The 11,632-nt window shown below is 31.6% G+C and overlaps 1 protein-coding gene across 1 annotated transcript; it reads right to left on the bottom strand.

Moving 5' to 3' along the window:
• Positions 1 to 1,044: 1,044 nt before the first annotated feature.
• Positions 1,045 to 9,560, bottom strand: LOC18097759 (uncharacterized). The gene is made up of 15 exons (XM_024598726.2): positions 9,306 to 9,560; positions 8,387 to 8,537; positions 7,737 to 7,834; positions 7,148 to 7,206; positions 6,955 to 7,046; positions 6,740 to 6,863; positions 5,928 to 6,014; positions 5,385 to 5,478; positions 4,239 to 4,346; positions 3,835 to 3,935; positions 2,379 to 2,444; positions 2,207 to 2,294; positions 1,804 to 1,864; positions 1,424 to 1,487; positions 1,045 to 1,320 (listed from the first exon to the last, which is right to left on the bottom strand). The coding sequence occupies exons 1-15, from the start codon at positions 9,370 to 9,372 to the stop codon at positions 1,189 to 1,191; spliced, it is 1,392 nt and encodes a 463-aa protein (XP_024454494.1). The 5' UTR covers positions 9,373 to 9,560; the 3' UTR covers positions 1,045 to 1,188.
• Between the last annotated feature and the right edge of the window lie 2,072 nt (positions 9,561 to 11,632).

The following is an 11,632-nucleotide window of genomic DNA, read 5'->3' as shown; positions in this document are numbered from 1 at the left end:
GGAAAACGTTTATAGGTGGATTAATTTACTACGGAAGGTCATCAACTGCTACTGATACCCAATAATAATAATAATAATAATAATAGTACAGATAATTTTGATAAAAGATGTAAAAATCATTAAAAAAAAATGAAATTCAAAAAAAATATCTCAAGCACTTTTACAATAACAATAATCCTAGATTACCAAAATATAATAATTATGCGGACATGTTAATGACATTCCTGAACCAACTTTTATACACTAATCGAAACATGTGTAAAACATGTATTTAGCAATTTAGCAATACAGTGCATCAAGTTTTTTTAAAAATATTTTCTATTTAAAAAAACATTAAAATAATTTTTTCAATTTTTTTATACTATTAACACATAAAAAAATCAGAAAACACAAAAAAAAAAATTAATTTAATATTTTTCAAGTGAAATATACTTTTAAAACACAACAAAAAATAAAAAACTATCACACGATCAAACATTCATTAAATATGTTTGATATTATGATAACTTTTATAATTATAGTTTGATAAAAAAATAAATTTAAAATAACTAAGGTTTTTTAATAAAAGATTTTTAGTAAAACTCGTATATTAACCAAATCTTACCAAACTTCGCAACATTCTTTCCAATCCAAGTCTTATAGAAGGGAGGCCTACCAAGCAAGGTACAAGGGATGCTGATACATGCATTTGGCATAAATTTTCAGCTTCATGCTTAGACCTAACACGAGAAAGTTGTCAATAAAAGACTTAAGTTTTTTTATTATTATTATTAACATGATATCCGGATTAGTTTACACACACCTCGACTAATCCTACAGTCCTGAAGTTAACGATCATATAAATCTCCATTAGCCCTGAGATTTATAGGACTCAAACTAAAACTATACTCCTCATAGTTAAAAGACTAAGTTATTAACCACCCTTGTCAATTGGACATGAAAAGCAGTCTTGGACATGGTATCCAAATTCAATTTTCAATCTTTTCTTCATCATTGATGGAGGGATTAGATCTGAAACTGGGCCATGGCTTGCTTGAAAATATGTTTCAAGGGTAAAGGACTGGTGAAAATTAGAATATCTCATAAGCAAAAAGTTCTTGATCACAAAATAATTTTGTTTTTGAAACTATATCCACTATACCATACAATTTCATGACTGCATTCATGAAGAGATTGTCTAGCTGCTCATTATGCATGATTACCCCTAGTAGGGCGGCAAACATGATTTCTTTTACGCGCATGGTCTTCATTATGGTGCTGTGTCCGGCAGGCATAACCATACCAGCAATCTTCCCTGTTAGCTGCTTCTGGCGGAAGGAGCTGTGATGATGCAAACACAAACACAGCATAGTTTCTAAAACTCGAAAATTGAAAAATATTTGTAGGCCACAAGTTTATACACTGCTTAATACTATATACTTACATTTCTAGGCATTGAAATCCGGAACCAGTATAGCAGAAAGGAGATCAATTTGTCATAACAATCACTGCATTCAGAAATAAACCAAACATTTAACATTTATGATTAACCTGCAAGAGTAAAGAACAGCAATAACAGCCACAACCGCAATAATTAACCTTACATTTGTTTAAGCGGGTGTAGAGAGGAATCCACATTAAAAATTGTTCATAAAGATTATATCAATTCAAAACTTGTCAAATGATCTCATCACCATGAATTTTAGTACTAACTAATTCCTCCTCTTGGAAGACTGCGGAGTTTTTGTCACTACACAGTAATTTAAGTACTAACTAATTCCACATCAAATCCTCCATATGAGAAAATAAAAGGTGAGTCCTTACTTGCAAACATGGGTTCCAACAGTTATCATCTCAGCATGATTCAGTGGCATCCTAGTTCGATCTGCAGCAAGAGTTAAAAACCAACCAAAATTCAAATTCTAGTGACATTTTAGCTTGAAAACACACACAAAATCCTTTCTTTCTGCAACAGAGACAACACATCATTACCCATTTCCAACCTTTGTCCTAAAATAACCATAAAAGTATCATGGAACATGAAGTACAAGATACATTCCAAAATACTCCAGAATTTTATTTCAAATTAACAGTACCACTAAAGATATTTATATACGTTGTTGCATCCCCTTCAAAAAAAAACCTTACACAAGGGTAACTGAATTTGGGACCTTACAAACTCAGTTTTTTTAACCATTAAGTTGGGGTAAAGAATCAACCAACACACCAATTTCTCTGTTGTTCAACTTCCCAATCCAATCTGAAATAACATCCTGCAGTGTTTTTCCCATCTGTCCGATACACCTTTCTGTGATCTATAAAACAAAAAATGTGAGTCACTCTTGTCAAACTTTGTAAAGTTGCTACCGATTAACATTTTGGAAAAGAGAAATTCATACATCCTGTTCATGCCGGTTTTTTTCATGTGCCAAAAATGGAATCCTAGAGACAGCATGCTCTGAGATCTGCAAAGCACAAGATTATGGAATATTAACAAAAGCATACAAAGCCTAAAATGTTCACAAACCTGATGCCTCCAGAAGAAAAGGCATCTTATTGTTATGGAAAAATCACAATAAAACTTTGAAATTATCATGGTTTCCATAGAACAACTAAGGCCAGGCAATTAAAGAAAGAGTAAATAAGGATCACGGAAACGAAATCTAATCACAAATCAAATCAGATTAAATAAAAATAAGTGCTCAAATAATCTAGAAGAAAGAACATTTGTTTGCCAGAAGAGGCAAGAAATGTTGAATGGTAAAGAGAAGATATACACACAAGAAAAAAAAATTCTGCAAGAAACTCCATATCTGGTGTAATAGATTAAGTAAACAGCATCATCCTCTGTAGCAGAAGGTAGGAACACCAATGAACTACTTATAGACGGGTGCATTAAGTGAATGCCCAAATTTTTAAAAAAATGAAAAAGAATAGTTAAAAGGTAAGATATATACATGTGAGAAACTGGGATTGTGAGATAGACAAACAATTAAGGGGCTAGGAATATACCATGCAGGTGGAGTAAAATTATATAGAAAGGGTTTAGACCAATAGAAATAAGAAACTGACAAATTAAGCAGTGGCTTCATTGTTATGGAGTCGTGTCAAGCAGTGGCTTCATTGTTATGGAGTCGTGTCAAGCAGTGGCTTCGTCTAAATCGTTCTATGTCTTCCCTATCTGGTGCGCTTCGAGGAATGAGACGAGTTGCTCTCCCTCTCCTTGTGCACTTAATTTGGAATGAAAGGAACAAACGTCTATTTGAGCATGTTTCCAAGTCAGTTGATGCTGTTTTCCAAAAGTTTCAAGTTCAGCATGGTTCTTCATTTCCATGAGAATTGTGTATCTTCTGCTTCGTGAATGCATGGCGGTGTCTTGGCCATGCAAGTTTTGCATGAGAGCTATTTATTGTTGTTCCCACCGGTTTGGTCTTGGGGGCTTGTCCCTATCTGGTTTCTCTTTGAGTAAAGCTTGTATTTTCTATGTTTTTTCTAATGGTTTCTTTAGTTGTATTTATTTGGTTAGGCTGGGCAACCCCCCTAGGATCGGGTTCCTACCCTAACCATCTGTTGTTCTATCCCTGGTTTTTTCTTTTGTTTAGGGAGCTTGTTCCCTTTGTTTCATTTTTTGTTTTATATTCTTTTTTCTGGTTTCCTATGGGTTCCAAAGTTGTAATTTTTGATCTCTTATATATACTTACATTTGATCCAAAAAAAAAGAAACTGACAAATTAAAAGACACTTATCAAAGAAACATAGAGGGAGAGTTGTCCACATGATAGCAATCCTATTGCAAGTGAGAACTGTTTAGAAAGGACTGCAACTAGAAAAGACTAAGAATAAAAGAGCACATACTGGTTTAAAATTCTCATGGCTGCAAATAGAGTGAGTGTCACTTCTGGAAACACCTTGAGCATGCCAATAGGCACCACAAAATACTCTATCACATCCCAAACCTGCAAGAAGGGAGGAATTAAAAAGGAATTATATCTACTTGCAGTAAGCTCACAGTTGATAAAATAGTGTTGATCCAATATTATTTCTCCTCAAAATTAAATCCATAGACTCAAAAGTAAACCTAAGAATTCATTAATAATTTGAAGCAGTCTCTTAGCTTCAACACCAACTTTAACAGACTTTATTCAAAGGATTGATGAGCATAAAATATGGAAAAAAGGGCCTGAATTAGAAAAATAAATAAGAGAAACGTAAACCCAACACTTCATCCAAGAATAATACAGGCAAATCATGACACATACAGTGCTGTGGTACTCCAATATCAGCTCGAGAAGGCATCATCCCTCCACAGGCTTGGCACTGTAAGTGAATTGTATTCTGATTGCAGTGGAAGCCACTGTACTCAGTACCTGATTGGTATTATTGAACAATTAGATAAATAATGGATCTAAAACAAAAGGACTGCATATTAGAAACACATCCAAGGCTAACATTCTTATAACCAGTTATTTAAAGTTCAAAATGCAAAAGCATTTATTCACATGATTGACCGCTCTCAAGAATGAAAACATGCATAAGATTATGTAAAAAGCACCACAGTCAAATTAAACAAAGAAAACAAAGAAAAAGAAAACAATGATGAATAAAATTTCTAACTGAAACTATTTTCCTGCTCTTGGATTAGCGGCACTAGCATCTCATATGCAACATAGAATTCTGTCAAAAATTAAAGATAGAAAAGTAAGTTTTTGTTGTACAAGAAGCTCCAAGCACCATTCATTTAGTATGGAAGCTAACTTTTTCATTTAGACTCCCACAGCTGATGATATTCCTGTTTGTGAGCACGTTTAATACATCCATGAAAAAGGAACAAGAACAAGAATATCAAGGTGGCTACCACTACTCATGACAGTCGCATCATTGTCACACTAGCATAAATATCAACACCCAACACCATCTTGTGTCAGTTGGTTACAATTCAGTAGATTGTAACAAACTCAGACGTGAAAACAACGAAGCTTTAGTTTTAACTAGGATTTCTTCACATGTTCAAGAACCCTATGGAGACTCTGTCTAAATTCTCATAACAGATCAGTAAAATAGATGCATTTGGAAGGAACCCAGCACAAATTATCTAGAACACAATGGAGAAGAAGTTGAGAATGATATCAAAATGACCATGACCCTGATATCACACACATAAGGAATGATCTTTGATAGATTGATCTACATGAGGATCCAAGCTTCAGCAGTTGTGTGTATGGAACACCATTATAAAATATCAAACCCACAACAAGTTGTACGCCAGAAATTGGCTCGTATTTTTCTTCTTTAAGAATAGAACACACTATTTTCCTTCCAAGGGTTCCAGTATTGCCAAACGATCATATTCCAGAAAATGATGTGATTTATAAACAAGTAATTGTAAGAGAAATTAAAACTATTACCACATTGAGGACATGGGAAATCTGCAACTTCATTTTCAGCATCTAAAATTGAGTGTGGCCTCTTTCGACGATGCTTTTTTCCAGTTTGAATGATCTAATGTGCATCAGAAGTTAAAAAACTGTAATGATCTGATACTCGTCAGAACTTAAGTTAACTAGTTAAAAGCACCATTCTATATACAGAAGATATGCAGACCAAAGACAAACAAATAGTGTCCCAACAATTTGAAATAACCACAAAAGAAGCTGCAATGGAAATGGAAATCTATCAATTGAAGATACGAGAAAAAACTATTTGTAATGTGTATTACAAAAATAAATATTACTAAGCATCCATTATCTCAATTAATCAGTAATATTTGGTTAGAAATCATTTTCAGGACAGATAAAGTTTGAGGCAAGCATGCAAGTAAGCATCGCATGTCTCAATCCTATATGAGATATATGACATATATTTGTCTCTCATAATTCAATCCCAGACATGACATCAACATTTCATATACTTGTATCAAGTATCATGGCTTCAGACATAAAATTACTTACAAGATTTGATTTTATTGATGCATAGGAATCCAAAAGAATTATTTCTTCATCTGACTGCTTTAGTGAAGAATCGGCTTGCAATACATCCTAAAAAAAGAACAATCAGCAACTTTGTTACTATTACAGTTAAAAGTAATATCCATAAACCTTGAGCATGCTATAAAAAGAAAGGGGCATGCCCTAGAAATTTTAAACTCTCAAACATGTATCAGAAAACAGGCATGAAATGAAGATCCAAGTATGAAGGGTTAAGAGTTTGCAGGATTGGCTTAAAATTGCAAGACGCAATCAATAAATTTTAAATGATGATATATTAGTGTACAAAATTAAGAAAATAAGAGTATATATACATGAACTTGCACAAGAAATTAAATCCTCTAAGCAGTAATGCTTCGACTTGCACTCAATTTTTATGTTATCTATGTTATTGGCATTCTTTCAGTTAATGCAATTATATCAGGTAACCATAATCATCATCCAGAATCACAGACAAGTAGAATAGCAGAATTATAAACAAAGTAATGCAGCATTAGCACTAACATTAGGCAATGAAACTAACAACAAAGTATATAGCAGATATTTTGACAAATGTGAAAGAAAATCAATAAGAAAAGTTTTCTATATTTCAAGTAATTGCAAAATATGACGCTAAGGCAGCCTAAAACAAATAAATTAATCTACCAACTACAAACAAAAGGGAAATAGACAAACAAAGGGAAATACATGTCTCTATCCATACAGGCACATAAAATGGCTTGCACAGAGATGTAAAATGTTCGTCAAGGAATTGAGTGAAACTTAGGGTATATCACCTCCTCTATACTATGCAGAAAGTGGTTTCTACCAACAAACTGTACTACTGCTCTACACTGAGGACAGAGCACACTTGCATGTCTTTCTTGCGATCTCCTCAGCCATTCTGAAAAGCATCCATTGCTGAGTTGCATAGGACAAGTAGATTATAAATCAACAAGTTGAAAGTACAATTCTATTCTACTAAAAAGAAGCCATAAAATAAATCACAAACCAGAAGTTATGAAGACAAGGAGCAACAGTAACAACATCATGCCATACGTTTAAGCAAATGCTGCATTTTGCATGCTCAGCATCTATACTGACCTGGTGGAGAAAAAACAAAACCAAAGAACATCAGCACACTTGTGGTTGGCAATGGCACACCGGAAGAAATTTAAAGATTCCAAATATGATTAATCATTCACCTTTAACCATCTCGTGAAAGACTCTCGAGGCATTAGTTTAAATCTGTAGCTCAAATATCCTAGAGATGTAAGAAATAAAAAAGCCTTTTTATAAGAGATAGTCAGTATCAAATGGGAAACAATTGCATTCCAGAAGCATATTCTCAACAAAACTCAGCCCTGGATGATTAAATATCCCAATTGGAAGTGCATCTCAAACCTATCCAATTGTCAATTATACCAAGTAAATTTATGCATCCCATAAAAAAACATCAAGATAATGTTGTCGCTAGAGTAAACAGAGATCAAATCACATTATAATGTGACCATATGGAAGAAACTAACCTTATCTCTAATTCTTTTTTAAAAAAAAGTAGAATACAATGCTGGGAGGGCTGTTCCAGTTACCATCAAAATAAAAACAATAATACCCAAGTGAGGTTAAACAAAAGTACAGACATGCAATTGAAGTTGCTGTGTTTTCTGAAACTTAGCTCCAGATAAATTGACAATATGAGTAAAAACAATTTTTATTGGCTGCAGTATCTATTCAAGTAAATTATTGTAAAGAAGAAATAATAAAATTAAAACAATGTAAAAAATTTCTGACCTTCTCTGGCAGGGCCAGGAATAATTTCACTTCCGCAATTTATCACTACATCATCTTCATTTTGGACAGTGGCCTCATCAACAAGTATTGTATTCAAGCTGTATCAGAAACAACAGACAACAACCAAAGCGACAGAATTTGAGAATCTCTGATCAACTAAAAGATGCATGTATCGGTCAATAGTTATGAGTGATATGATTCATCATTCAGAAAACTAGCATTCAAAATCTCTTATCACCATGGTTGCTACAATAAATTGATTGTCTTTTGGATAATGGAAAAATGATTTGCTAATCGATAGGGCCAAAAGTCATATCACCAGCCTTAATGGACTTAACTATGGTACTAAAGATAGAATGTTAGTAATAACTCAACAAAGACAATGAGCTTAACTCTATAATTGGCTTAAGAATATCTGCAATTAAAAAACAATGCTCGGATCAGTAAAGCAGCTCTTTGTCTCCTACAAGAAGACAACCTTTTGCCTGTGATTTAATCAATTGTCTGGTAATTCAGTCAATAGTATAGAAATTCATGTTTTAGATTCTCAGGTGGGTTATTACTTAATTATACCAATCTCTATAAATAAAATCAACTTATTCATGATATCAGAAAATAAATATAAGTTTTAACTAGTAAATATAAATCACCTCTTATTTTGCATCATAGCAGAACTTTGATCTGAATTCCTTGTTATTTTGCACCATTCATGCTTCTCAAGAGAAGTAGATGTAATCTCTGAGCAGATTACCATCTCATTTGACCTTATCTCAACATCAGAATATCTCGAGTCAGATGGTACTGCAACAAAGAATAAATCAATTAATTTTCAAAATCCCAAATCAGAAAAGTTTGCTGTCAAACCCTGTAGTTTATTCTCTTTGCTTTAAAAGTTTGTGTTGCAAATGATTGAATGTAGCCTTTTCAATAAGAAAAGAACGCATATGATTCTCAGCATCCACATTATCAAACAGAATTGTCTACAAATTGGAGATGCGATGAAAATGCTATCATTTATATAATTGAACAAATCTAAGGCTCCAGTATTGGCAGTTCAAACTTCTAAAGAACCCCAATTCAAAATGGGAACTCTATAGTATTTCATACTATGTTAATCACGAAAAGGCTAATGTTCATAACAAAAAGTGTTGAATTAACCAAAAGGGTTTCTTTTTATCATTCATGATTTATGTTAAAAAAGACTCCCTACTTTCTAATTCCAATGTACTCGCACTACGATCATATTCACTCGCATTCAAGAAAAATACTTAAGAACAGTAACAATCCCTCCACAAACATGCAAGCACAAATACATTAACAGAAGCATTAAATTGAACTTCCAAAAAAAAATTAGAATGCAACGATGAATTAAGAACCCAAACCCAAGAAAGTTTCTTCCTTTGTTAAATTTCCTGGTTTTCTCTCAATTCAATTTAACTTCCAAAAAAATGTCAGCTTCAACACTAAAATTCACTAAAAACAGTTTCTACAAACATTTTATAGGGAAACAAACAGAGGATAACATATGAAACAACACTAAGACTGTAGAAATAAATATGAGGAAAATACCAAGTTTGGCCCAGGCTTCATTGGAGGAGGAGGAATTGGAACCAGAAGAGCATTCACCAAATTCCATTGATTGCTTTCTTTAAAGGGTTTTATTTGTAACTCAAAAGAATGAGTAAAGTTTGTGTCTTTGGAAGAATTTTGATTTCTGGGTTTGGAATTTTGATTTTCAGAATTTATAGAGACGGAAGAGAAGGGAAGAAGCGTGCATAGGAAGGAGATGTATCTATCAAGTTCGATGAGAAAGAGCAGAAGGAAAGCAGTTTCTTTTTATAAAGTAAATTTTGAAAACGTGTTTTGTCGATGTTACGTAGAATAATGAAAAATAAGGTGGAAAATACTTTTTAGTATTCGGTTATGTTATGAAAAATAAGTCGGAAAATAATTTATTAATAATTTATTTTTTTTAAGTTTATTAAAATAATGAGAAACAAATCTTACAAATTAAAAAGTTGAATGGGAATGAAATTGAAAAAAAATATATAATTTCATAAATTATCTCAGATAAAATAAATAATAATCAAAATAATAGAGATCAAATGAAAAATAAAAAAATTGAAAGATGAAGAAATTAAAATAATAATAATTAACATTTCATAAATTATTTCAAATAAAATAAGTAACAATAAAAAAAATAAGGACCAAATTTGATAGATAAAAAATTTCAATAAAAACATGATAAGGAAAAAGCAAATAGCAATTATAAAAATAAAGACTAAAGTTAATATAAAAATTAAATTTTAAGAGATGAAATTAAAAAATAAATATTCAAAACAAAATATATATATATATATAGCAATCAAAAGTTTGATGATTAAATTTGATATAATCAGCAAATAATAACATTTCTAAATTTTTCACAACTTCCGGAAAGTTTTTTCGGCCCAAATTTTCTAGGAAAACACTTTCCTGAAAACCAAACCAAATTTTCCTTTGACTGGAAAGTATTTTCCGTTGACCAACCTTTCTAATGGCAAACAAACACATGAAAGTTTGGAAAGTGTTTTCCTGGAAACCACTTTCCGGAAAACAAACACAGCTAAAAGGAAAAACATTTTCCTGAAAACCAAGTCAAATTTTTCTTTGACCGGAAAGTGTTTTCTGTTGACCGGAAAGTATTTTTCTTTGACTGGAAAGTGTTTTCTGTTGACCGGAAAGTGTTTTTCTTTGACTGGAAAGTGACTTCCGTTGACCGGAAAGTGTTTTCCGTTGACCACCTTTCCTAATGACAAATAAACACAGGAAAGTTTGGAAAGTGGTTTCCCGTAAACTACTTTCCGGAAAACAAACATGGCTGAAGTATGTTATACTAGCTTCCATGAATTGGTACGACATGATGGTTTCTAGTCATTTTTTAAACTGTTTTTTATTTTATAATATATTAAAATAATAATTTTTATTTTTTAAATTTTATTTTTATATTAATATATAAAAATAATTTTAAATTATAAAACATTTTAGAAATTCTTAAAAATATTTTTTGAACTAAAAAACAAACACATCCCTTTGTCTTAGTGACTCATTAAAGTCATAATAGGGATGATCATTTTTTTTCAGTTTGATTTTTATAAAATAAAATAACCAAACCAAAATTTTAAAAAAAATGAAACCGGTTCAAACCGGTTTGGCTCGGTTTTTTCGGTTTGGCTTTGTTTTGGCTAGGTTTAGGTTCGGTTCAATTCTATTTTTTGGGTTTCAGACTTATAAAATCGAAACCGCACCAAACTGGTCGGTTTTTTTAAAATTTTAATTGGTTTAATCGGTTTTTTTTCACAGTTCGGTTTTTTCGGTTATTTTTTTCCGGTTTTCTCGGTTTAATTGGTTTTTCAGTTTTTTTGCTCACCCCTAAGCCATAGTAAACAAATTGTTTTTAGAATATTATATTTTTCATCTACTTAATTGAAAAATTCTTTACAATAAAAAATGATAATTAAAAAATTAAAAATTAAAAAAAAATAAAAACTACCATAGATGTTGATTGAACCCATAAATAAATAAAAATGGAGTATTATATTTTTTATCTACTTAATTGAAAAAATATTTATAATATAAAATAATGATTAAACAATTTAAAATGAAAAATCTTTTTTAAGAATAAATAAAAAGTACCATAGACATTGAAAAAGTTTCTTTCATGGTTTTATTTTAAAAACAAATACAAAATTATGTTTTTTTATATTGATATGTGTTTAATCAGTCACGTCAACTTGTAGCTCAAATTATAAGTTAGGAGGGGTTAAATTATTATAATAAAAAGTTGATGCACGAGGATTTTTATTAATACACTATTTTTCTTAGTTATTATTATTTTCTATTAGTTTAGGAAAATA

Source organism: Populus trichocarpa, chromosome 4 (genome assembly GCF_000002775.5).
Source record: "Populus trichocarpa isolate Nisqually-1 chromosome 4, P.trichocarpa_v4.1, whole genome shotgun sequence".
Taxonomy (NCBI): Eukaryota; Viridiplantae; Streptophyta; class Magnoliopsida; order Malpighiales; family Salicaceae; genus Populus; species Populus trichocarpa.
The sequence above is the reverse complement of the archived record's forward strand: the minus strand, read 5'-3'. Positions and strand labels throughout refer to the sequence as shown.

Coding starts and splice junctions, on each gene's coding strand:
- LOC18097759 (XM_024598726.2), bottom strand. CDS start 9,372: ATGGAATTTGGTGAATGCTCTTCTGGTTCCAATTCCTCCTCCTCCAAT. Junction 3,936..4,238: donor TATTGGAGTACCACAGCACT/GTATGTGTCATG, acceptor CCCTTCTTGCAG/GTTTGGGATGTGATAGAGTA. Junction 1,321..1,423: donor GGATTTCAATGCCTAGAAAT/GTAAGTATATAG, acceptor GCATCATCACAG/CTCCTTCCGCCAGAAGCAGC.